General features: G+C 44.1%; 1 protein-coding gene across 1 annotated transcript; it reads right to left on the bottom strand.

Moving 5' to 3' along the window:
- Positions 1 to 705: 705 nt before the first annotated feature.
- Positions 706 to 27,982, bottom strand: PPM1K (protein phosphatase, Mg2+/Mn2+ dependent 1K). The gene is made up of 7 exons (XM_006143250.3): positions 27,838 to 27,982; positions 18,241 to 18,763; positions 15,132 to 15,232; positions 5,314 to 5,479; positions 3,409 to 3,553; positions 2,853 to 2,987; positions 706 to 1,416 (listed from the first exon to the last, which is right to left on the bottom strand). The coding sequence occupies exons 2-7, from the start codon at positions 18,678 to 18,680 to the stop codon at positions 1,285 to 1,287; spliced, it is 1,119 nt and encodes a 372-aa protein (XP_006143312.1). The 5' UTR covers positions 18,681 to 18,763; positions 27,838 to 27,982; the 3' UTR covers positions 706 to 1,284.

Raw genomic sequence — 27,982 nt, 5'->3', positions numbered from 1 at the left:
CATGCAGATAAAAAGAACTACGGTGTTATACTCCCAAATGACATAGCAAGCTGAAAGGTGGAATTTTTCAATATTTTAGGTTTATGCTTTCTCCCAAAGTCTTAGAAATAAGCAAAAAACATAAACCTCAATCTATGTCTATAGATATGAGTCCACCAACAAATTATCCAACTCGCTTACTCTATACAAAAAGTGGCATAAGCATACTTCATACAAAACACAAAATGTAAGTTAGAGGTAACAATTGAAAACTATACAGAACACTTGATACTGTCAGTATTTAAATTTGTATTGTTTTGATCAAAAGACCCAGCTTGTGCATCCTTTTTTCTGATATTAAGAAACTGTCACGTTTGGACCAGCAGATAGCATAATGGTTAAGTTGCTGGACTCCCAAGTAGTTGACTGCAGTTCGAGTCCCAGACCTGTTGGCTTAAACCTCATGTTAGGCATGTGTGCGTGCATGCCCAAGATCCCGAGAGGAGAATGGAAAAGAAGTAATTGTGGTGTTGCCATTCCCCCCGGGGGGTGATTTCTCACTTTTTGTTTCATCTCTCTGTCTCTCTGGAGAGCACACGCGCCCTATAGCAAAAATCTCTCTCCAAAAAAAAGAAACTGTCACATCTATATAGCATTCTTACCTACAGAAAAATAGGAATGAATGGGGATGGGAGGCCGGTTGCACAAGTAAAATACGTAAGCAAGCTGTTTATACACATGTATATAAATTAACAAGGTCATATTATCTGAATTAATTTCTTTTACACGGTTACATCTATCAGTCAGTGGTCCAGAATACGAAATATGGTACGGAGAACTCAGTGTTCACACTTAGTCGTTGGTACGGTTATTCAAAACGAACACTTGCAGATAACATCGTAGAGGTGTCAAAAGTTCAAACTGATAGTTTTAAAGCACTTGAACTTGTTCAAATGAAGAAAAAATGAAAATGATCAAAAGAAACCTATAGCTGCCTAAGAATCTTAAAAATGAGAAACGTGACACTTTCAGCAAGTGTGTCACGAGTGAGCCCTTTCATTTGCTCACTCTACACTAGCAGCTTGATTGCACGTGGATTTATACTGAGCATGAACGGCTGGACGTAAATGCGATGGGTAGTGACGGGAAAGCTACTCTGGGGGCGATGAAGTTCACACTGACTTGTGTACCGATCTAGCGAGTCATAAGGTCACACTGGTACAGGACACTGTTTTGGATCTCATGGGTTTCTTGACCTGCTCAGTGAAAAACTGTTGCACAAAAATCTCACGCCCCGGCCGGCAATCAGGCCCATCGTCCACTGGAGGCAAAGCTTCTGCTGAATGAGAAGTTGATTTCAGAGTTCTTGTATTTCCCCCAGGCACCGAAAGGCACCACGACCGCAGTACTGTTATCTTCGGTGCCGTACTGGATCGCCTGCGAGGGTTAGCAGGAAGTTAAGGGGAAAACACCAGAAGTCAGAGTCTGTACACAGAAAAATCATCATTCCTCTAGAAAGCCAAGCTGGTTTTCCATACGGTTATGAACCTAATCGTTTCATAATCGTTTGTAGTTCTTTCACCCCGTATCAATGCCCACAAGGCTTATTAAATTGCACATGTAATAACAGATGGCCTAAATCAAGCATATTAACTTATTTCACGGCAGTGATTCTGGCATCAGAAACACTGGTGCGCTGGGCAGTGACAGGCCACTCCTGAAGAGTGAGCACCACAGAGCATTTAGCGTGGGCTGACACACGGTCGGGTCTTCACGTAAGGTCTGTGGGCAGCAATTCTGCTTCTAGGAAGTTAGCCCAAAGAAATAAAAATCTTGGGACCAGCAGATGGCATGGAGGTTGGGGTGGGATTCCACATGGCCAACCACAGTTTGAGTCCCAGACCCAGTCACTTGAAAATCATGTGGGGCAGGTGTGTACGCATGCCCAAAACGCCAAGAGGAAAATGGAGAAGAGTGGAGCCTGCGATGTGGCCATCCTCCCAGGGAGTGATTTCTCATTTTCCCTGTCTGTCTCTCTCTGGTAAGCATATGTGCCCTATGACAAAAACCAAAAATTTGTAAAAACACAAACTGTAAAACATACTCACTGAAGGGAGCAGCAGTTGGCGTAATGGCTATATCACTGGACTCCCATGTGGTTGACCACGGTTTGAGTCCTGGACCCAGTGGCTTAAACTCATGCCAGGCACATGTGTGTGTGTGCCCAAAATCCCAAGAGGAGAATGAAGGAGAAGGGACTGCGGTGTGGCTATCCCCCTGCCCCGGGGGGTGATTTCTCATTTTCTGTCTCTCTTTCTGGCAAACGTACCCGCCTTATAGCGAAGACCTCGCCAAAAACAAAAAGGCAAAGACATAAACCTAATACATTTCCCTGGCATATTAATATTTCTTAGACACATTCTTTTACTACTGTTGTCATTTACTGTTTCTACTACTATTTAAAGGTGTGTACAAAGTCAAAACATAAACCCAACACATTTCCTTGGCATATTAATTTTTCTTAATTTCTGGGAAAAATTGTAAAAATGTTTCTAACTGTAAATATGATGGAATCAGGATTAAAATCCATTATAAAGCTCAAGCTAAAACACAAGTTGTCAAAGAAATCTCAAGCTTGCGACAGCTACTGAAGGCTGCCCTGAGACCATGGCCATATGCCTGAGCCACTGAAGGCCGCCCCGAGACCACATGCCTGAGCCACTGAAGGCCGCCCCGAGACCACATGCCTGAGCCACTGAAGGCCGCCCGAGACCACATGCCTGAGCCACTGAAGGCCGCCCCGAGACCACATACCTGGGGTTGTCCTTCCCTCCCTCCCCCCTGGGACTTTTTGAACAGTTCTGCTATGTCACCTGTTCAGTCACCGCATGGGCTGCTTCATTGGGATCATGGCACTGATTGACAAAGTCACAAATCTCTTGACTGTTCACCATGAAGTTAATCCCGTCCGTGGTGAGGACCAGGAAGCTGTCCTCAGCGTGCTGTAGCTGCAAGGAGAACAGAACACATCTGGTTAAAAACTAGACTTCACCTTGGAGCAACCTTAATGATGCCAGGACTTTATCTGTTTTCCCGAGTGGTCTGTGAAGAGCGTGGAGGTTGAGAGTACAAATGTCAAGCCCGTTCAGAGGGCAAAAGTAGTGAGGATCAACCACCAAGAATAAAACTGATGTTTTCAAAATCCCGACAGGATGGAGGAATGGAGAAAAATTGCGGTGTGACCGTTCTCCACGTGGGTGCTTTCTTGCTTTTTATCTCTCTCTCTCTCTCTGAGAGAACAAATGTGAGCTCTGGCAAAATTTTTTAAAAATCATTTTGGCCTCAATTAAGGCTTCCAAGAAGGCTTGTAGCTGAAGGCAGTCCCCTATTTGCTCTTGGGTGCACTAAGCCTTTCGAGGCCTTTCTTACCTTGATCCTCTTTGTTTCCGGCTCTGCTATCACGCCGCTGGTTTTAAGGTCCAAATCGCCAATACTCCTCGTCATTGCAAGTCTGCCATTTACATGAGGCTGTCCTAAACTATTCCAAGCTACAAAACCACCACACTTCTTGATCCTGGCCAAGAAAAGGGTAAAGACAATGATGTAATATGCAAAAACCAACTCACTGTTAAACTTAAGCATGTCATCTGTTTAAAAATGCAAAAATTGGCCCATCTGTGATGGCATGTGTTCCCGAGACAGGGTGATCCACAGACTCCAACCACATAGGGTACCTGGGTTCAATTCCCAGTCCAACCTGAAACCCAGATGGAATGCTTGTGTCTGTAACTCCAGTAACTTGGCAGACTGGGACAGGATGATCTCGGGCTTAAGTTTGGCTTGGGCAACACAGTGAGACCCTTTTTTAACAAAAGGGCCCTGAGGAGTCAGCAGGTGGTGTGGTGGTTAAGGCATTAGATTCCCACTTGACTGATCACAGTTTGTGTCCTAGATCCAGTGGTTTGAAAATCATAGTGGGTGTGTGTATGTGTGCCCCAAATCCCAACAGGTAAAGAGAAGAAGGGTTTATGACATGCCCATTCTACTTCAGAGGGTGATTTCTCACTTTCCCTCTCTCTGGCAAGCACATACACCCTATAATACACACACACACACACACACACACACACACACACACACACACACAAAGGCTTGATGGTGGCACAGCAGTAAAACATGACTCTCTGGGGCCGACAGGTGGCACTGGACTCCCACATGGCTGATGGTGGTTTGAATTCCAGACCTGGCAGCGTGCCTTCTCACTTTTCTCTCTTTCTCACACTGTCCCTCTCTGGTCAAATTTAAATAAACAAATAAATAAAATTAAAAAATAAAGTTAAAATAACATAATAAAAAATAAAGAGCCGGCCACAATGGTGAGTATTGGAGGGTAAAACACTTGCTTTTGATTCACTGGCGAGCAGCTTTCTCAGGAGGGTGTGTGGCCAGTTCGAGAGGACTCGGCTTGGTTCGTATGTAGGATCTTCACATTCAGTGGCAGGTCAAAATGCAGATCTTCATGAGACTCTCATTGGCAAGACCATCACCCTCGAGGTGGAGCCCGGTGAAACCACTGAGAATGTGAAGGCCAAGATCCAGGGTAAAGAAGGCGTCCCCCCTGACCAGCAGAGGCTTATTGCTGCAGGCAAGCAGCTGGATGATGGCCATGTTCTTTCTGACTACAACATTCAGAAAGAGTCCACCCTGCACCTGGTCCTCCATCTGCGGGGTGGCTGTTAGTTCTCTAGTCTTGCATTCACAGTGCCCACTGGTGGCATTACTCCGCACGATAGCAATTTGTCCCAAGTTTAGAAATTAACCAGTTTCAGTAATAGTTGAACCTGTTCAAAATGTTAATAAAGGTTTTGATGGATGGAAAATAAAAAAACAAAACACTTGCTTTTGTCTGTCTCTCTTGGCCTCTCCAAGAAGCACATGCACCCTATAGCACCAATCTCTCAAAAAAACTTTTTTCATTTGTTTGTTTGTTTTAGTTTGCTATAAGGTACATGTTCCCACCAGAGAGAGAGAGAAAGAAAGAGAGAGAATGAAAGACAGGGAAAGTGAGAAATCACCCCCTGTAGGGGATAGTCATGCCATGATTCCTTCCCCTCCATTCTCTTCCCTGGATTCTGAGCGCGCGCACACACACACACACACACACACACACACAGTGTGATTTTCAAGCCACAGGTCTAGCACTTGAACCATGAAGTTGGTCATGTGGGATCCAGCTGCCTTAACCACCACGTCACCCACTGGCCTGCAAATTTTCATTTCTGTCTTGAACTACAAATGTCATTGCATAAAAGGATTGATCAGTAGTGGCTGTACCTTTCTTTCTCATCTTTTCTTTCTGGAGTATGGTCAATGGTCAGCTTCATGGGTTTTCCTTTTCTACACAAAATGGCCCGGCTGTCCCCAACACTGGCTACAACCAGTTCGATCCCATCTCGCAACAGGGCTACTGTCGCAGTAGTCCCAGAGGCCAGAAGCGTTGCTACAAATATTACGAAAAAGAGTACCAGTTAGTAACAACCAAAGGATCGGGTATGGAATTTTTATTACAAAATAAAACACAGGCATGATAAACTAACACTGAGATGTATCAAGCTAATTTAACTAGAGCTATGCAAACAAAATGCAGAGGAACTATGTAAGTAACAGCATGCAGAGGAACAAGTACTTAACTCAGTAACAAGGCTCCATGCAAACACAAAAGGTCGCTAATCTAATTTGGTAAATGGCATCAGTGTCTCCCAATGGCCTCTACTCATATAAAGTGGAGCTGACTTAAATTAGTAATTAAAACAGCACCTTTGTGTACAGACCAGGTGTCAGGGCTGACGAGCACTGGCATTTCATTAGCCTGGCTGGGGGGGAGCGGGTTGGGGGGGGGGAGTAAGGTCTACCAAGCCCCTGGGGAAGGTGACTTTGCTCTAATCTATGGGCTTAGAAGGTTTCTCATTCCATTTTTCCCCTCCTGTCCCGTGAAAGTACTCAGTTAATAGGCTAAGTGACATATGTCAAAGGCATTTTATCAGCTCTCCAAGTGCTATATTTTACATTATTTCTTTCTACAACTGTCTTAATTTTACGAATATTCACCAAAAAATCTTTTTTTTTTTTTTTGGAGAGATTTTCGCTATAGGGTGCGTGCGCTCCCCAGACAGACAGACAGAGACAGAGACAGAAAGCGAGAAATCACCCCCCAAGGGGGATGGTCACGCCGCAATCCCTTCTCCTCCATTCTTCTCTCGGGATCTTGGGCACGCACGCACACGCGTCTGGCGTGAGTTTTAAGCCACCGGGTCCGGGACGCGAACCACGGTCGACTACATGAGAGTCCAGCAACATAGCCATTACACTAACTGCTGGTTCCCACCAAAAAAATCTTAAAATGACTAAAGGCTTATGTTCTTTTCTATTTATGTTTATCCTTCTTAGCCATGAAACAAAGGTACTACTATATTAGCAGAGAATCTGGCGGGTGAGGAATGAAATTTATTTTAAGTTTCCTATAAAGTCGGTGTAGTTAACTGCTCCTCACTCCAGGGGGCATAGACAGTCTGTCCCCAAACGCAGGCTCGTACTGCCAGCTGCTGCTCCTTCCGGCCTGCCTGCCCGCGCCCAGGGCGTTCCAAGGATATTAATTTCCAAGAATATTAATTATCTCTGACTAATGACCAATAAAATGCAACGTTACTGGGCTCCAGGCTGCCACTATTTCCTCCGTCCTAGACCGACAGCACCTCTGTATCTCCCTCTGCAGCATCCTGACAACGTCCGTCCTGAGCTCTTTAACGCTCGGCAAAGTTTCAAAGTGCATTGAGCCTTGTCAAAAGTGAGAATATGGTGACAGTATGGTCTACAACATAAAGCAAAGTGGAAGAAATGGAAGAAGACAACTTATTTAAAGCAGGTATTTTCTCCAATGACAGTGTTATTTCTCTAAAGCATTTCAGTAAAATGCTTGGATGATCATCCAAAGATGATTTTGACTTTAAAAGTAGAGCTAGGAAAAAAACAAAGTGTTACTGAGATGCAATCTTTCTGAGTTTTTTTTTTTTTTTCTCCAAAAGATAGTTTTGAAAACTTCATCAGTAATGCATTTTGAAACAAAATATCTATAAAGGTAGATTTCCCAATCAGTAAATTAAGATGCCTGCTTTAATCAGTAAAGTAAAATGGAAAAACATGAGTAAACTATTTAATTTTTTAATATCATGCTGAATTTACTGAGAAATAGCATTTACAGTTGCATTATCTTCCCATTTATCTCTTGATTTTGGAACTGTTACATATATATTTGTCATTGCATAATATAAAAGTTTAACATAAATATCAGTGATGTTGTATTACACATGTACTCTCTCTCTTTTCTTTCTTTCTTTTTTTCTTTCTTCTTAGAAAGGTCTTGTCAGATTGCCTAGGCTGGCCTCAAACTAGCAACTCTCCTGCCTCAGCCTCCCAAATAGTTGAGACTCTTAGGCAGGACCAAGTCCAGCCCCTACAAAGGTACTCTTATCCAGTTTCCCAAAACAGCTGTCCAATGGAAAAGCTACAATGTAAACACTGTTGTATTTTCAAATGATTTAAAGGCCAGGAAAGAGAATGCAGGTATATACTCAGATAACACAGAAGAAATTTAGTACTCCTTCCCTTTCTTTAAACTGTCAGCAATAGCTTTTTTGAAAGTAGGTTTCCACTGGCCACAAAAGAGCCAGAATTTCAAAAACAACAGTTTATTTGTCTAGGCTTATAATGCATAGCTCTGCAAGCCAGGGATTTAAAAGAGCTTTTTACCAATCCAACTTCACAGTTCCAAAATCCCAGCATTTATGGGAAAGACTCCAAAACTAATTGTTGATTCTGGTTTATTCAAGCATCTAAGCATAGAAATATTAAATCAGCATTTATTTTCATTTAACATTTAACATGGAAGTAACAATTCTCACTTTTAGCCCTAACAACAAAACTAGAAAACTAAGATATCTTTCAATAAGTTCTTAACACTCACTGGACAATTTCTACTGCAAGTCATCTCAACTAATGGGACAAAGAGGATGTGGGAACCTTCCAGTAGTTCAGGCAAGGAACCGCTGGACTCCTTCACCTGGGGCAAAATTAAGCAGATCTCTGTTTCCACTGAAGCCCAGCATATAGTGTCCACGGGCTCCAGGTCTAGAGCTGCTGACCGGGCACAGTTCTCTGCCACAAATAACACGCACAGAGGCAAATAGGAAATTCACCCAGGAATTGTGCTCACACATTACAAACCTGCAACACAGGGGAGGGCAGAGAAAGAGCTGCAAAATAAGGGGAAGGGGTTTTATTTTGGTAAAAATGTCACTAGCAAATAACATCATATTCCAGGAGATGCCAAATCGCCCATTCTCAAACTCAGTGTGCTCAAGTTGATGGTATTTTGTAGTCGAGTCTAGTTTTTTCCAGACAGTTAACACTTCTTAGTTTTGTGGTTTGCAAGGTGGGGAAAAACAATATACAAAAATCGATGTGCACTGAAACACACCCATGGCAACACACACACACACACACACACATTTACCTATGTACACACACTCACACACACACACATACACTCAGTTAAACACTTAATCTTGAACACCATAAACCAGTACCTTTACTGAGTTGGGGAAAATGCGCTATAAATTTGGATGGAGCAGTGTCAGAATTGTCCCAATGACAGAGGGCAAATTCGTGGTGATAGCACCGAATAATTGGGATCTGAAAAGCAGTACGTGGTTATTAGAGAGGACCTGAACTACAGCATACCACCAAATGACTGGGAATTAAAGATAGACTGAGAAAAAAAAGTCCAAGCACCTCCCAAACCAGAGCCGAGGAGTAACACACTCATCTGTGAATGGTGCTTAAGGCTTAGATTTAGTATCTTGAAGGCATTTTTGAATAGAGGACTAATATAAATTCACTGTTCGAATAAAACCTAAGGCTTTTGCATTCCGAGGCAGGTTTATAAATGATGTAATTCATGAAACAGGTATTTCTGCAGCTCTCTCTTTCCCCCCGTGTTGCAGGCCCACATATTAGAAGAAAAATGTTCTAGACTTTGAATGACAACATAAAGAAGAAAAGCTGTACTTTTCAAACTGCAAAAACCTCTGGTAATAATTCAACTCTGCAAATAATATGCATAAACCAATACAGTGTCCAGACATGCAAAACTCACAAACACCAATACAAGTAATGAACTGAAGCAGTAACAGCATAATAAGAATAAGCCTCTCCAAGACTATCCCTATTTTTTTTTTCCCTTTCGGTTATCTCCAGCACGAGAAGAGTATTTAAAAAATGTTGTATTTAGGGGCCAGCAGGTAGTGTGGTGGTAAAGGCATTGGATCCCACATGGCCAATTCCACAGTTCAAGTCCTGGACCTGGCAGCTTGAAAATCATGCCAGGTGCATGTGTCTAAAATCCTCAGAGGAGAATGGAGAAGAAGGGATTGCAGTGTGGCCATCTCTCCAGGGGGTGATTTCTCACTTTCCCTGTCTCTGTGTCTCTCTCCAGCTACGATACATGTCCTATGGCAAAATTCTAAATTCTAAAAAAGAAACCAAACTTGCATTTATACATAGGTTAGGCTATATTTTAAGACTTCCATACAAAGATCACACAATACGATGTGCATGGAAGTTTCCAGTAAGACTCACAATGTCGTCCCATCTCCCACTGTCAACACCACAGTGAGCCTTTTCATTTTGATTCATGTATCTCTTGCAGGGCTTTATTGCTTTCAACGCTTAAGCAGTCTAGAAACACTTTGAGGGGCTTACAGGATATATAGGATTATAATCTGTTTTCTACCACTATTACAACCCTTCAGTTCTAAGTAAATAGACTGGTGGGATGTTATCTCACTTACCGGCTAGTTTTATTAATTATGAAAGTAGATATCATTGCTATAAACTGAATACAAAAAAATACAGCTATTTAGCTATTTGTTAATAAGGACAAATTCAAAATGCATTAACAAATTATTTTAAAAAGCTGGCAATTTATTAAGGGCAAGAGGACGTTATTCTTGCTGTTTTCTTGATAAGTGACATTCTCTTCAAATTATACCTCTCCTCCCCTCAGCTGAAACTGAAATAAAAGTCTTTTAAATGCTATTGAGATAACTTGATATACTTTATGTAGGTGTAACAACTTTGGCACTGAAGTCTAGAAGAGATGAGAATGTTTTATTTTCATTTTATTTTTCTTAAGAAAGTTAACATGTAGGGGCCACCAGATGGCATGGTGGTAACATCTCTGGACTCCCACATGGCTGACCGTGGTTCAAGACCTAGATCTGGCGGCTTGAAACTCATGTTGGGCATGTGTGCGTGTGTGTCCAAAATCCCAAGAGGAAAACTGAGGAGAAAGGATTGTGGCATGGCCATTCCCCACGGAGGGGAAGTGATTTCTCACTCTCTAATGACTGCATGCGCCCTATGGCAAAAAAAAACTCTTAAAAAGAAAAGCAAGCTATGGACCAGTAGATCGCATAACAGTTACGTTGCTGGACTCCCATGTAGTCAACTGGAATCTGAGTCCTGGACCCAAGGGCTTCAAACTCATGTTGGGCGTGTGTTGGAAGCCCAAAATCCTGAGAGGAGCATGGAAAAGAGATTGCAGTGTGGCCAACCGCCCTGGGGGGTGATTTTTTGCTTTCTGTCTCTCTGGCAAGTGCATACGCACTATAGCACAAAAAAAAAAAAAAAAAAAAACACCTTAAAAAAAAAAAAAAAAAAATCTCTTAAAAAAAAAGAAGAAAGAAAGCTAATGTGGCATGATTGGGGACACTCCTCTCATTTATACCTTAAATTCCACCCTAGGAATTCATTTGTATGGTTGTAACCAATTCCTAGCAGTTTCTGCTACTTAAAATTCAGATCCACCCAGAAATGACAATTCATTAAAATGCACGCATTTCATTAATAACTTGGTTAAAGAGCCAGCAGGTGGCATGGAGACTAGGATGGCTGGATCCCACATGGTCAATGGAGTGGTTCGAGTCCCAGACTTGGGGGCTTGAAAAACACACTGGGCACGTGTATATGAATGCCCCAAATCCTGAGAAGAGAATGAAGGAAAAGGAACTGAAGTATGGCCATCCTCTCAGGGGTTAAATTTCTCACTCTCCCTCTCTCTCTCCAGTGAGCACAGGTGCCCTACAGAGCTCATGTACGTGTGCTCTATCATGAATTAAAAACAAATAATAATAATTTGGTTAAATCAGCTATTGGAGAATCAAAAAAATAAATTATAATAACTTTAGTGAGAAAAAGTAGGCAGTGGGGATTACTTCAGTCCAAATAATTACCAAGTGTCATTGCTCCTTGGCCTTTTGGCTAAGATCGAGTGCAAATAATTACCGAGAGCCTTCCAGATTCTATGCAGGATGCCAACATCGGAGGCAAAATTGAGTAAGCCACAGTCCTTGCCCTCAGAGGACGGGCTCAGGGGGAGGGAAAATGCACCTGATGCTGAAAGAAACAATGAAAGAAACTGGGAGGACAAGGGCACTCACTACACAGCCTCGTTCAGCGCTGTCCTACCCACGCCTATGCCCAGCGAAGGTTGTCGCCTCTTATGATACTGATACTGCTTCGCTCCTTACTGCAAATCAAACGAAGTTGTTTTTTTTTTTCAAATTTAAATAATTTTGAAATCTGAAACGGCAGTTTTGTTTTTGTTTGTTTTTTTAAATCCTCAAATTGAAAAGGTAAACAACGTACAGCACTCTACCTTCAGTGGCTTTAATATACTTGATCAAATAGGACCCAAATATCAGTTTTTGCCATCTTTGAAAGGTATGGCCACTTATGAAGAACTTGTAAAATATTCCCCAAACATTAATTTAAACACACACCCACAGACTAATTGATCTATAAGAACACAGACAAAATAAGATTTAACAACAATGTCAGAATACATCTTTCTTCTCTGGTAACACACCAGGCATATTCTGTCTTGGTCCACTGTACCATCTAACAGTTGGCTATAAAATGAAAAACTTTAAAATGTCTCACGAAAGCTTGGGGAGCACATGACAAAGGACCTAAATTAAATAACATGTTTTAATTGCATTATTAGAAACAAATGACCTTTTTATGATTAATTTCTTTCCACAACTGTCTATGCGACAAGGGCATCTTTTCACAGGCCAGTTAAATAAATTCTTTCCCTTGGTACAAAATTCCCTTTGACTATAATTTAACTAAAGAAAGGAATCCTCTCATATTTTACACCAAATCTATCGGGGTGGTTTTAAGCATCTACATTGAGGAGGTCCTTTACAAGGGGCTGATGCACCCATGGAGGATAGGGCTTTTACTGTTGGCCATGTGCCCAAGATAAACTTGAACTTTCTCCTCTGAAATCTTTGCCCAGTGAGCGGCAGCTGTTCACCCCAGCATCACATAAACACCATGGGGTAAGAGGTAGCCCAATTCCCAGCCAACCTGGCTGTAGAGGATGTAAGCGCATACTAAAATTCAGGGAGCTAGAAAAATACAACTGTTAAGAGGGGCCGGCAGAGTGGCCAGTGTGTAGCATGCTGGTTATGTTGCTGGACTCCCACATGTCCGACTGCAGTTTGAGTCCCAAATCTGAAGACTCGTGCTGGGCGCGTGTGCATGTGTGTCCAGAATCACAAGAGAAGAATATAAGAAGGGATTATGGAGTGGCCATACCCCTGTGGGAGGTACTATCTAACTTTCTCTCTCTGTCTCTGTCTCCAGTGAATCACATGAACCCTATAGCAAAAAAAAAAAAGGGCCAGCAGGTGGTGTGGTAGTTAAGGCAGCTGGAATCCCACATGGCCCACTGCAGTTTGAGTCCCGAATCTGGCAGCTTGAAAATCACATTGGGCACATGTGTGAGCATACCTAAAATCCTTGGAGGAGAATGGAGGAGAAGGCCCTGCAGTGTGGCCATCCCCTCTCACTTTCCATCTCAGTATCTCTCTCTGGCAGGCGCATATGTCCTAGGGCAAAAATCCTTTTAAAAAACAAACGAACAAACAAACTGTAAGAAAGCATTGCAGACCCAGCTGGTGGTGTGGTGGTAAAGGCTATAGGATCCTGCATGGCCAATTGCCCAGTTAGAGTTCAGATCTAGTGGCTTGAAAAACCCGTCAGGTGTGTGTGTATGTGTGTGTGTGTGTGTGTGCCCCAAATCACCAGAGACAATGGAGGAGAAGAGACTGCAGCGTGGCCATCCCCCCCTAGGGGGTGCTTTCTCACTTTATCTCTCTGGCAAGAGCAAATACTCTAAAACAAACTTAATAAAAAGACAAAAAGGCAAAAAGGCACTTCATTTCTCTTCCTCACGTGTCTGGTCCATGAGGAACAGGAGCTAAATCTTATGCATGAACACTGCCCTCTCTGGACTCCTATCTTAAAGGTGAGGGCCAGCTGGGAGGGGGGGAGTTACAAATAATGAAGGAGAAGGGAAAACGGGCCTGAAGAATCTGCGAAGAAGGAAACAAATCCCCGAACAAGGGGAGAGATTACAATGCCTTGCTGGGAGTGTGTGGAAAGAAGAGCAGGAAGACCTTCTTCCACGTGGCAAAAGGACTCCCCCAGAGTCGCCTTCTCCTCATCACTAAGTAACCTGTGAGAGGTCACTGAGCCAGGGACATCCCAGCGCCGACTCTGAACTGCCCTTCACATCTGAGTTTCAGTTTCTTATCTGTGAAGTGGGGAGCATTTTCATCTCCATGCACTCCAACCAAAAACTTGGAAAATGACATTTTTTTGGTGCATATGTACAATATATATATTTTTTTAAATTTTTTTTTTTTTTTTACGAAAAAGATGAACCGCATACAGACCAAGGGCTAAGCATGATTCACTTTCCGATCAGTTCCCAGGTCTACAGGCATGCATGCACATGGCCACTGAAGACATTATCAGGATTAACTTTAACAGCAAGAGACTGGGGGACCAGCTAACTAGAAGACACTAGCTACGTTTTCCTAAAACAGTTTTGATACATTTAGTCAAAACTAGAAATATTTTGCTTTCAAAACTGAAGGACACCTGGTACGCAAGCTGTAAAATGCAGCTGGCAAGCACCTGTGTTTCACAAATTTAAACAAAAATATCACTAGTTACCACAGGAAAGCTGCAAGATGGAGCTGTTTTAAGAAGTGGGAGAAAAATATCTCCTTTCTCATTATACATGTTAGTGCACATGAGCCACTGTCCTTTCTCATTTTGGATGTATCAGCAGTTTTCTTCCCGTTGGACAATCACTGTCCTAGCTAGACGGGGTTACCCTGTAGTGTAGTCAGTCCTTGTTCATCAGACCCATCTAAAACAAAAACCAAACAGCTCCAAAATTCATAATATGGACATACTGTCAATGAAACGAGAAAACAGGGCCAGCAGGTGACGTAGTGGTTAATGTGCTGAATCCCATATGGCCAACTTTGCGGTGCGAGTCCTGGACCTGGCGTCTTGAAAGTCATGCCAGGCATGTGTGTGTGTGTGTGTGTGCGCAAGCGCACACACCAAATCCTGAGAGGAGAGTGGAGAAGGAATTGTGGTGTGGCCATCCCCCACTGGGGAGTGATTTCTCACTTTCCCTCTCTCTCTCTCTGTTTCTGCTTCTCTCTGGCAAGCATATGTGTCCTATAGCAAAAATCTAAAAAAGAAAAAATAATAGATAAGTAAATCTGTTTTTTTAAAAAAGAGCAAACAGATTTAAAATTTTTAAATCTTTAAAAAATTAAAATACAGGGGCCAGCAGGTGGCATGGTGGCTAACGTATAGGATTCCCATATGGCTAACAGAGGTTCAAGTCCCAAACCCAATAGCTTGAAAATCACAACAAATAAATAGATAAAATAAATAAATAAATACATAAATGCCTATTTAAAAAATTAAAATACAATATTAGAATGGTTTTGGAGCTGTTTGCTCTTTCTAAAACATTCTCCAATATATTTCATTTAAAAGAAATACTGACATTAGTTGCAAACAGCACTGAAAGTGATTCTTTATATAAAATCATTTATCATAAATCCTTAAAACAAGCATACATTAAAGTCTCTTCCCCATAGGGCTTAACTTGTCCAACCCACCCCCGGGACCCCGAGGAGTGAGACTGTTTAACATACCGTCGGCAGACAGGTGGGCATGACTGGCAAAGGCTTTATCTATTTCTAGAAAAGCCAAGGTCAGCACCGTTTCCAAGTTCTTCTCCTTAGGAAGCAAATCCCTTTGTGGGAAGGAAAAAAGAGAACCAGAAAGACCATTTTACAATAGATTTCTCTCCTCCCAGTCACTCTATCCAGCAGTCATTCAACACAAGAGACCTCAGGACTTTCTTGTCAGATACTTAAGACCCACTGTGTGCGCCAGTGGTGGCTGGATCCTACATGGCCAACTGCCCAGTTCAAGTCCCAGACTGGCAGCGTGAAAAATTATGCCAGGCATGAGGACCAGCAGATGGCGGCATGGTTACATCGCTGAACTCCCACGGAGTCGACCATGGTTCAAATCTTGGACCTAGTGACTTAAAGCTCACGCTGGGTGCATGTGCATGTGTGCCCAAAATCCCAAGAGAAGAAATGGAGGGGAGGAGGTTGCAGTGTGGCCATCCCCCCAGAGGGTGATTTCTCATGTTCTCTCTCTCTAACTCTCTGGCAAGTACACGTGCCAGATAGCAAAAATCTCTCTCTCTCTAAAAAAAGAAAATCATGCCAGGTGCATGTGTGTACATGCCCAAGATCCTGAAAGGAGAGCACAATGGAGAAGGGACAGGAGGAGGTGTGACCGACCATTCTCCATGGGGTGTTCTTTCTCCCCTCCATGAATGTGCCCTTTTGCAAATTAAAAACAAAAAGATCCACTGTTTAAGGAATGCTTTCTGGGCATCAGGCTCCAGGGGGGGCTGGCAGGTGGCAGGGTGGTTAAAAGGCACTGGACTCCCACATAGCTGACCACGTTTGATAAGTCCTGGACCTGGTGGCTTGCTTTTTCACTCTCTCTGTCTGATCAAACTGGAAAATAATAATAGTAATAAAGTTAAATAAAATAATTCTTAACAACAAAAAAGGAATCATGCTCTGGAATAGGTTTTTGTTTTAAAATAATTAATTTTATTTATTCATTCATTTATTTTTTTAATCTGACCAGAGAGAGACACAGAGAATAAGAGGGGGAAAGAGAGGAAGCAAGCCACCAGGTCCGCGACTCGAACTGTGGTCGACCATATGGGAGTGTCCAGCGCCTTAACCACCATGCCACCCGCTGGCCCCTGGAATAGGCTTTTGAGGCCACAAGAACTAAAGACCAGGTCCTTGGCCTTAAAGAATTAACACCCACTGCCATGACCCCGAGAAGAGTTGCTTTGTGTAAACTTAAACTGTTATGATCAGACAAATATGTATTAAGCAACTGACAAACAGTATACATGATGAGGGCCAGCCCCAGAGCCCAGAGGTTAAGGAGGCCGGATTCCGCATGGCTGACAATGTGGTTCAAATCTCAACTATGGCACCTTGAGAAACACACGAGGCAAGTGTGCATACATGCCCCCAAATCCAACAGGTTGGAGAAACAGGGAAGGGAGTGCCGTTGGACCATGTTCCACTGGGGGGTGTTCTCTTCTCTGACTTTCTCTGGCTGGCACATGCACCCTCTGGCAAATAGTCACATTAGGCAGCCAGTGGCGTGGTGGTTAAGGCAGCTGGATCCCACACAGTCAACTGTGCAGTTTGAGTCCGGGACCAGGTTGCTTGAAAAACATCATCCGCATGTATGCCCCAAATCCAGGAAGGAAGGAGAATGGAGAAGGGATTAGGACGTGACCATCCCCCATGAGGGATGCTTTTACAGTTTCCCTCTATCTCTGTCGCTCTCTCTGCTAAGCATACATACTCTCTGGCAAAAATTTTACAGAATTTTAATTCTCAACAGTATACTAATAGACCCACAACCTGGCAGCCCAGTCACTAGCAAACTGAACTGCAGTATTGGAAGCAATATGGCCAGCTGGGGGGTTCTGATCTCCTAGTTGGCTTGAAACATACTGAATGAGGGCACCCAAGACTGACATGCTGAAAGGCCAAGGAAAGGGGATCCTGGTGAACAAGACTCTTGAGGGTACTCACGCTCTCACACATGCACACATACACTCTCTCTCATAAACAAATAAATGAACTTTTAAAAGTTAGTAAAAGTTCAGTAACAATTATTTGGGTAAAAAAAATCTATTTAAAGGGGCCAGCAGGTAACACGGTAGTTAAAGCAGTGGACTTCCACATGGCCAACCACAGTTCAAGCCCTGGACCTGGTGGCTTGCTTTCTCATTTTCTCTGTCTCTCTCTGGTGAGTGCACATGCCCAACAGCAAATTAAAATAAAAATAATAATAATAAATAAAGTGAAATAAATCATTCGTTTTTTTTAAAAAAATCTATTTAAAGAGCTCTGAAATAGCGGAATTAAATACATTCCCCAGGCCTGGCAGGTGGCTTGGTGGTTAAGGGTGCTGGACTTTCAAATGGCTGACTGTGGTTTGAGTCCTAGACCTGGAAGTGTTCTATCTCACTTTCCTTTTCTCCCTCTCTCACTCTGTCCCTCTCTGGTCCAATTTAAATAAATAAATTAATTAAATTAAATCATTCTAAAAATAAATAAAGAAATACATTCTCCAATTGATGCCAGTCATCGGAAGCGATAATTGGCACGTCAAGTTTTCAAAGCTATTCATGCGACTAGGAGCAGTAAGTACGCTTACGGAAGCTCTCAGCACACGCCCTGCACTGAGGGGTACATGCCGTCCTAGGGTATTTCACGGACTTTACGCTCATCACGTGAAACGGTCACAAACTGGGGTGGACAACGGGCAACACTTTCCCCAGAAGTGGTTAGAGTCATCAGCAACACACTGCACGTTTAAACAAGCGCTCTTCCTGAAGTGGCAGTAGAAAACCACTCCGGTGTGACTGGCAGGTGGTATGGTGGTTAAGGTGCTAGACTCCCACATGGCCCACTGAGGTTCGAGTCCTGGACTTGGTGGCTTGCTTTCTCACCCTAACCCTAGAGCAAATTAAAAAATACTAATAATAAAAAATAAAAATTAAATAAATAATTCTTTAAAAAAAAAAAAAAAGAAAATCATTCAAGTAACCACGTTCGCACTGTAAGTTTCGGCCCAGGGTGAAAGCTTAAACGTGAAGCGCGGGGAACCGGGGTCAAGCGTGACAGTCCCCGTACGTACAGGATACACTTCTCCATGTGCGTGTGGCAGAAGTCGGCAGCCCCAGGTCCGCCATGGCCGTCGTACACCGCGAAGTAGAGCACCTCCTCCGACAGCTGGGCGAAGCCGAAGCGGTCCTCGTTCTCCCTGCGCTTGCCGATCTGCGAGGCGCAGCCCACGTTCTCCAGGCTGATTTTGGGGATGGGCTTGCCGTACTTGATGCTGGGGGGCAGCAGGATGGGCTCGTCGATGCGGTTATCCCAGATCCCAAAGCTGTCCCAAGTGGCTGGCCGCCCGCTGCCGTCGGGGTCGAACCGAGAGCACCTGGGCTCCGAGGTGGCGCTGTGGCACGTGGGCGTCACCCGCCTGTCGTCCTGCCGCAGGCGGGAGCTCAGCAGCACCCTCCTCCTCACCTGGCTCCCGCCGCTTCGCACCAGGGTGAGGAAGGCTGCTGTGGACATAACTCCACCTGCCGCTGGAGGACCGCGAGGTCGGCGAGCCAGGGAGTGGGGATGCCGTCGGCGTCTTCCAGAAAAAGATGCAACTACCGGGGAGGAGAGAGACAGAGACACTTAACCGTGATGCTGAAGAGAGCTGAGATGTGGTTGGGTATTAAAGATGGAGGCCACGAAGGGCCTGAGGGAAAATACGTACTATGTTTTTATTATATACCAGGTAGGCATGTAAGAGGTACCCTAAGGGGCTCACACCACTCCCTCCCCAGCCTGGGCTAGCAGGCCCCGGGGCACTCATGGGCACAGGGTGTCTGCCCAGCGTGGACAGGGAGACCCAGGACTGGAGCCTGGGATCCTCCCACAGGCTTCCATATGGAAGACGACAGCGGCCCCCAACAGGCGACCTCTAAGACAGTGACAATAATGGAGCGAATGGGGCCAGCAAGTGGCAAGGGGCATGATCATTAATGCACTGGACTCCCACACACCCATCCATGGTTCAAGTCCCAGACGGCGACTTGACGATCACACCAGGTCCATGTGTATGTGCCCAAAATCTAGAGGGGAGAATGGAGAAGAGATAGGAGCATGGCCATCCCCCTTGGGGAGGTGAGTTCTCACTTTTCCTCTCTGTCCCTCTCTGGGGAGCACACATGCCCTATGGCAAAAAAACTAAAAAAAGTAAAAAACCAAAACACACCTTAAATGTCAATTCGGTTTGTATGGGGTGGGGCCCAAGAGTCTGTATTTCTTTCTTTTTTAAAAAAAATTATTTAATTTTATTTGTTTATCATTATTCTTCATTTTGCCCAGAGACATAAAGAAAAACAGAAAGTGAGAAAGCTAGCTACCAGGTCTGGGACTCAAACAGACCATGGTCAGCCATATGGGAGGCCAGAGCCTTAACCACCATGACACCTGCCAGCTCCAGATTCTGCATTTCTAGTCAGCTCCCTGATGATACTGAAGCTGCTAGTTCACGGAACACACTTTAAGTAGTAATATAGAATACAGGCGCAACTAAATATGCGTTCCTTCACTAATTCCATTGCTTTGAGGAAAAGGTAGGGCAAATAATAGTAACAGCGACTAAGTCTCTTGGGAGGGACAGAAATAAAAGAAAAAAATACCTGGTAAATAGAATATTTACAACAGTTCTGTACCCAAAGAATAGCCACATGTTGGCAAAAAACATAACCTAGGACCTAAGTTTCATCTTAGGGTTTCTCAGCTTACTGAACTGTGCACACGCAAGGAAAGTCATGACATATTTTTCTATGTCTTTCTATATGAAAATGCGCTGTGACTTTCCCAACAGCTCACTACACCTACCATGGTTAATGCAAATCCATTCATGCAAACATGGGCAGAGCTACAAAAAGAAGCCAGTTCTGATGTTCCCCCCCTTCATGGCACACCCTGTCTGGGGAGGGCGAGTGGTTGTGTGAGCTCAGGAAAGGGTGGTGCTGCGTTGGTGACAAGCAGTCCTGATTCCTGAGCAAGTGACCAAGGTGGTCTCCTCTCTTTCCTACAGTGCCAGCAGCCCACCCACACCTGGGCCTGCACTTCATTGAAACCATCACAGTGACCTCTGTTTCTGGACTCCACCCCAAAACCTGATTTCTGTGCCTCTCTGGGAGTTACAGGTGGTTATGGGGAATTCCCACGCTGTTGCAGGAAGGGCTGTGTTTCTGGTAGTTTTCCAAATCCACTTCCTTAATAGTTTGTTTGGTTATTTTGTGAATTAAAAATCTGTTGGCTCCATGGCCTGGTGGATAAAGGTGGCTGGATCCTACATAGTCACCAATGCAGCTGGAGTTCCAGACCCAGTGTCTTGAAAAATTGCCAGGTGCATGCCCCAGCCTGGCCTTTTTCAAGCCTCTGGGTCCGAAACTCAAAGCATGCAGTTGACCATATAAGATCCACCCACCTTGAACACCATGCCACTGACTGGCCCCGATCCTCTAAGTTCTTATTTACATTTAATTGCTGTACTTCTTTATGATGTACAATACAAAGCATACATGCAGCTTGTGATTATTAGACCATGGATATTACCTTATACCTTTTTGAACAAAGAGCCTTACGTTGTGTCTGTCAAACACTGTTTCCATGTGCCCCTCTTGCCATTTGTCTGTCTCCCAGTTTCCTGCATCTACTGTGATACATGATTAGCTTTGATGACAATCTTCCTTCTAAATTGCATCAAAGCAGGGCTCAGGTATTTTCTCACTGCTTAATATCCAAGATGGGAGCTGGGACCAGCAGATGGCATAATGGTTATTACGTCACTGGACTCCCACATGGCTAACCATAGTTAAAGTCCAAGGATGGGAGCCAGCAGGTGGCGTGGTGTTTAAGGTACTGGGTTCACACATGGGCCGCATGGTTCAAGTCCCAGACCTGGTGACTTGAAAAATCACACCGGGTGTTTGTGCGTCCAAAATCCCAAGAGGAGAATGAAGGAGAGGGGACTGCGGTATGGCCATTCCCTTGGAAGGGGGTGATTTCTCATTGTTCCTTCTCTCTTCTCTGTCTCTCTGGTGAGTGCACAAACTCTACATCAAACCCAAAACCAAGCCCAAACAAAACAAAATCCAAGGCTGTTCTTGGCAAACTTATCCTTTTGTGAATGTTTATCCTTCTGAAAGCAGTAATGGCCCTTCCTGCACATACGTAGACTGATTGCCAGAAATTCTCTTTAACATGATTGTTTGAAATTTATAATTCATTTTCTCAAGGTGCACTCAAGCTGGGGTTTTGTATGCTTGTGTGTGCCATTAGGGAAATTATATTTTTTCAAGTTTCTGGTTTTTTTTATTGTGGGATAATTCAAATATACAATTGAGAATAATATAACACCTTTACACTTCCTCCAGCATGATCAAATCTGAACATTATTTCATTGTTTGAGTTGATTTTTAGATTTATTTATTTATTTTAACTTGCCCCAGGGTGCATGCGGGAAGACAGAGATAAGCGGAGGGAGAAGGGCATGCCACAGGGGAATGGTTACACTACAACCCCTTCTCCTCCACCTCTCCCCTTTTTTGGAATTTTTGGCATGTACCTGGTGTGTTTCTCAAGGCACTGGGTCTGGAACTCCATCTGCATGGTGACTATGTAGGATCCAGCCACCTTTATCCACCAGGCCATGGAGCCAACAGATTTTTAATTCACAAAATAACCAAACAAACTATTAAGGAAGTGGATTTGGAAAACTACCAGAAACACAGCCCTTCCTGCAACAGCGTGGGAATTCCCCATAACCACCTGTAACGCCCAGAGAGGCACAGAAATCAGGTTTTGGGGGAGTCCAGAAACAGAGGTCACTGTGATGGTTTCAATGAAGTGCAGGCCCAGGTGTGGGTGGGCTGCTGGCACTGTAGGAAAGAGAGGAGACCACCTCGGTCACTTGCTCAGGAATCAGGACTGCTTGTCACCAACGCAGCACCACCCTTTCCTAAGCTCACACAACCACTCGCCCTCCCCAGACAGGGTGTGCCATGAAGGGGGGGAACATCAGAACTGGCTTCTTTTTGTAGCTCTGCCCATGTTTGCATGAATGGATTTGCATTAACCATGGTAGGTGTAGTGAGCTGTTGGGAAAGTCACAGCGCATTTTCATATAGAAAGACATAGAAAAATATGTCTTTTTTTTTCCCTACACCTGCGAGTGCACAGTTCAGTAAGCTGAGAAACCTTAAGATGGAACTTGGGTCCTCGGTTGTATTTTTGCTAAGACGTGGCTATTCTTTGGGTACAGAACTGTTGTAAATATTCTATTTACCAGGTATTTTTAAATTTTATTTCTGTCCCTCCCCAGAGACTTAATTACTGTTACTAATATTTGCCCTACCTTTTCCTCCAAGCTGAGGAATTAATGAAGGAACACGTATTTATTTACACCTGTATTCTTTTTTTTAAAATAATTATTTTATTTAACTCCTTTTACATAGGAGGGTTTTTTTTTTTTTTTTTTTTTTCCCCTTTTTTTTAAAGCTGTCCAGATTTTTAAACATGACCAGAAAGGGACAGAGAGAGAGAGAAAGGGAAAGTGAGAAAGTAAGACTCCAGGTCTGGGACCCTAATGGCAGTCAGCCATGTGGGAGTCCAGCACTCCCAACCACCAAGCCATCTGCTGGCCCCTCTATTCTATATTACATCTTAAAGTATGGTCCGTGAACTAGCAGCTTCAGTATCACCAGGGAGCTGATTAGAAATGCAGAATGTGCATGCCCGTGCCCCATGGGGAGGTGCTTTCTCTGTCTCTCTCTGGTGAGTGCACATGCCCTCTGGTAAAATTAAAAGGAAATTCGAAAATAAAATTAGAAAAATAATAAAATGAATTCGTACTACATATTCAAATATTTCACTAGATTTCATCTGTATTTAAACATTAAAATCTAGGGGTCAGCAGGTGATGTGGTGATTGTGGTGTTGGATTCTCATATGGCCAACCACGGTTCAAGCCCAAGACCTCGCGGCTTCTTTCTCACTTTCCCTTCCTCTCTCTGTTCCTCTCTGGTCAAATTAAAAAATAGTAACAAATAAACTAACTAAAGAAATAATTCTTAAAAAAATTAACATGTAGACTTAGCAAGTTTTTAAGAAAATATTTAATTTTATTTATCATTATTTTTGAATTTGCTCTAGGGCACACATACTCATTAGAGAGAGAGAAAGAACTTGAGAAAGCAAGTTGCCAAGTCTGAGAGTCAAACCACAGTCAGCCATGTGGGTGTCCAGCACCTTAACCACTGCGCCACTTGCTGGCCCCTAGACTTTGAAAGTATTAATAAAAATGCACAAATTTTACCAAAATGGAAAGAAAAAAAAAAGATTTTTTTAGGATGTCATCCCCTCTTGGTCTTCTGGCTAAGATCCTGCATAGAAAAGTGAAATTCACCCTCACATGACAATATTGGGTGGCGGGGAGGAGAGACATTTAGCCTATCTAGTTATCAAAGAAAAGTAACACATTTCATAACCGAAAAAAGAGGTATTTGTTCCTTTGCTTCTGACTGAGGCACCATTTTATTCAGTAACCATAACAATGTGTCAAATACAAGTGATGACTAGCTGGGAAATTTCAGCTGTAACACAGCCTAGCAGGGAACTAATAGAAATACTGATTCTTGGTGGAGATAATGCCAAAGCAGCCCTATACCAAACGAAAAAAAAAAAGTTAATAAACAAATACATTAATTATAAATACATTTATATTTGAGTAAATCAGAGATTAGCAAAGCATATGATTCTTTTGGCTTTAGTCTGAAAAATATACACACCGTATTCAGCCTTGGGCTACTTTGTAGTCCTGCACCTGGTTAAAAAAAAAAGTTCCAGGGATAGTCAGCTGGCCTGGTGGTTAAAGCTGCTGGGTCCTCCAAGGTCAACTGTGCAGTTCTTGTCCTAGATGGGCCACTTGAAAAATAACTCCATCTGATGGTCAGCAGATGGCATCATGGTTAGGGTGCTGGCCTCCCAAATAGCCGACAGTGGTTCAAGTCCTGGAGCTGGTGGCTTGAAAATCACACAGGGCACGTGTGCATGTGCACCCAAGATCCCAGAAGGAGAATGGAAGAAAAGAGATTGCGATATGGTCATCCCTCTGGGAGTGTGTGTGTGTGGGGTGGAGGGGGTTTCACTTTTTCTCTCCTTGTCTCTGTCTCTCTGGCAAGAGCCCATGCCCTATGGCAAAAATCTAAGAAAAAAGAAAGAAGTGACCCCCATCCCCCTTCTCATTGCAGTATAATAAATCATCCCCTCCATATTCCTGAGGAAATCATTCAAAGGCAACCTGTGTTCTTAAGCTAAATAGCAATTTTGAGTTAAATCACCACAAGATGAAAAGTTTCCTCAGGGGCTTCAAAGCTGGAATTGGCCACCATGGACTTCCCCATCTCCCCAGATGCCCACAGAAATGACTATGCATTGGCTAACAGGAAAGGGCAAGAGAATCAGTGTTTTCTATAACAAAAATTAGAGAACAGGGCCAGCAGGTGGCATGGTGGTTAAGGTGCTGGATTCCCACATGCCAACAGCGGTTCGAGTCCTGAACTTGGCAGTTTGCTTTCTCACTTCTCTCTCTGGTGAGCACACGTGCTCTTTAGCCAAGCAAAAAAATAATAAAATAAAAGTGAATAAAATTAAAAATAAAGAATTATTTAATTTTATTCATTGTCATTATTTTTAAATTTTGTTTTATTGAAGTTGACCAGAGAGAGAGAAGGAAAGTGAGAAAGCAAGCTGCCAGGTCTGGGACTTGAACCATGGTCAGCCATGTGGGAGTCCAGCTACCTTAACCACCATGCCACCTGCTGGCCCCCAAAATAAATACTTATTTTTTTTACAGTGGAGAACAAATACCTAAAAAGTGCCATCATTTGTCAGTTCAGCAATTATGAATTGTGATGAGTTTATCATTGCAAACTAGGAATTGGCAGAATTGGCAGATCTGGGAATCTTTCTGAGTCGGCAGAGGAGATTCATGCCAACCTTTCCATCAGAGATTAAGGCTAGCTTATTTTAAAACTATTTGAACAATTCCATTCGATCTTTGAAAGTCAAGTCATCCAAAAGGGTCACACTGCCTTTGGCCAGAAGTTGCACTGGGGTTTAAGGGATCTGAGTTAAGCTGTTCTTGGGTGTTAAAAGCAGGTCAAGGGGCAGTTTATTGTGCTCACTTTAAGCATATGCCAACATCGTTTGGGAGTTCTACAGATCAGTACTACTGAATCCTGCTTAGATTTTAGACCTCTAGAAAAAATATTTTAAGAAAGTATTCCTGGAGCCAGTGGGTGGCATGGTGGCTGGGGTGTTGGACTCCCACATGGCCGACCGTGGTTTGAGTCCCAGACCTGGTGGCTTGCTTTCTCACTTTCCCTTTCCTTTTCTCTCTCTCTTTATCTGTCTCTGGTCAACTTTTAAAAAATAATAACAAATGGAGTTAAATAAATAATTTTTTTTAAAAAAAGAAAGTATTCCTCTCTGTTTATTATAAAGTAGAACCCAGCTATCTTCTTATCAGTAACTTCCACTAGACTGAAGGCAGTTTTCTTTCTTTCTTTCCTCCTTTCATTCTTTTTTAAGGTTTTTGCCATAGGGTGCATGTGATAGCTGGAGGCAGAGCGAGGAAAGTTAGAAATCACCCTCCACAGGAGATGACCCACTGCGGTCCCTTCTTCTCCATTATCATCTCAGGACTTTGGACGCACATGCACATACCCCTGGAGTGGATTTTCAAGCTGCCAGTTCCAAGACTCGAACTGTAGTCCACCACAGTTAAGGCGTGAGAGTCAAGAGCCTAACCACCTCATCACCAGCTGGCCACAGAAGGTAATTTTTAATGCTCTTAAACCAAATTGTTTTTTTCTTGTTTTGTTTTTGCTATAGTGTGCATATGCTGGCTGGCCAGAGAGAGACAGAGAGAGAAAGAGAGAAATCTCCCTCTGTGGCATGGCTACGCTGCAATCCCTTCTCTACTTTCCTCTCAGGATTTTTGGCACCCACGCATAGAAGCCCAGAATGTTTGTCAAGTTGCCAGTCAGGGACTTAACCAATGTGGGATCCAGCCACCTTAACCATCAGGCACCTGGCTGGCCTATTTACCAACCTTTAAGCTCACACACACACACACACACACACACACACACACACACAATGCATCTGAACAAATTCAGATGGTATAAAAATGTCTGGAATGTATTGTACCAAATTTGAACCCAAATACCTTCTCTATCAATACCCTACTGGAGGGGCGGTAAGTGGCAAGTGGCGTGGTGGTTAAGGGTGCTGGATTCCCACATGGCCGGCCACGGTTCAAGTCCCAGACCTGGCGGCTTGCTTTCTCACTTTCTCTCTCTCTGTCTCTCACTCTGGCCAAATTAAAATAAAATAAAATAAATACAGTTAAAATAAAAAATAATTCTTTTAAAAAAGAAAAAAAATACTCTACTGGAAAGCAAAGGAAAGAAAATTTACTGATCCGCCTGAGGGGGGGAACTACAATAAAAGGCCCAAAAGACTCCCCTTAGGTCCCGATGTGACTATATGTTTAAATATGTCCGGGACTCGAACCCCGGTCACCTACGTGGGAGTCCAGCGACATAGCCATTACGTTAACTGCTGGTCCCCCATTGTGTCACTTCTGTCACGCATTCTGAAATCGCCCCTGACAATCTCATTTTTCCCTCTGTCCTAGTCCAGGATAACAAGCACTGATAAGGCCTCTCTGCTCAAATTTCCAGTTAGATGCTTAGAAAAACCAGTACAGGTTTAGAGACTGCAAAGTCCCCGGTATTTCTATCCGGAGCCTCGTCTTTGTCACCTCCTCTGGTTTCTCTAATCTGCAGAAAGCGGCTGCTTAAGGAGACATTAGCGGCCACAAGGCCTTGCGACTACCGAGCCCTCCTGGCCAACCAAGACCCGACCCTCCGATCGAACCAGCCAGGGATCTGCATCCTTCTCTACACCCACCGCTACAAAGCTCACCTGTGTACACTTCAGAACCCGCGCCCTGCAGGCTGGCCGCGACAGACGAGTGGCGGGTGAGACACTCGACAGGAAGAACGCCTCCGCCCGCGCAGCTGACGGCGCAGCAGACGGCTGTGCTCCCCGGCACCTTCCGCCGCCGGGTTTCCGCCTCCCAATCTCCCTCTAGGTGTACGGATCCCGGGGTCGCCGAGTTTCCCCTAGGCGGCCACGGGGCCCTGACCCTCTTAGCATCCTCGCCTCCGCGAGCTCCAACAGGGCGCCTGCGGGGCCTGGATGCTGGGAGACGCGGGCTGCCACCCGCACCTCCCTCCTACCCCTTCCCTCGGCCTCCGGCCCATCCCACCTGCCCGGCTGGCGCAGCGCCTGCCTCCAGCCTGCGGTCAAGTTCAAGGCCGAGCGCGATCTGGGCCCGCTGCCAGCGGCACATCCAGAGTGGGCCACACCCGGACATTTGTCCTGGACCTCGAAAGGAAGAAAGAGGCGCATACGGAGCCCGAGGACGGACCGCGGGCTCAGGCGCCGACTGAGGGCCTGGGGAAACAACCTACTCCTTGCCTTCGCCTCCCCGGGGTCCCTCCGCCGTTTACTCTGCATTCCGGGGACCGCGGTAAAGAACATTAGCGACGGCTAACAGCACTTGATGAATCGCAGTCTGGGCTCTTACCTCGTGGTGCCTATGTCCCTGGAAATGCTTTAAAGAGTTAAAGGAGGACGGAGGATGGGGCCCTCTCGGTCGGTAAGAATCTTCGCAGCGAGCTGTTCAAACAGCCACTGCCTCGCCTGCTGGAAATTCTCGAAAAATTCGCCTG

The sequence above is a fragment of the Tupaia chinensis genome, unplaced genomic scaffold (assembly GCF_000334495.1).
Source record: "Tupaia chinensis unplaced genomic scaffold, TupChi_1.0 Scaffold000094_1, whole genome shotgun sequence".
Classification (NCBI taxonomy): domain Eukaryota; kingdom Metazoa; phylum Chordata; class Mammalia; order Scandentia; family Tupaiidae; genus Tupaia; species Tupaia belangeri.
This window is presented reverse-complemented; position numbering and strand designations above follow the sequence as displayed.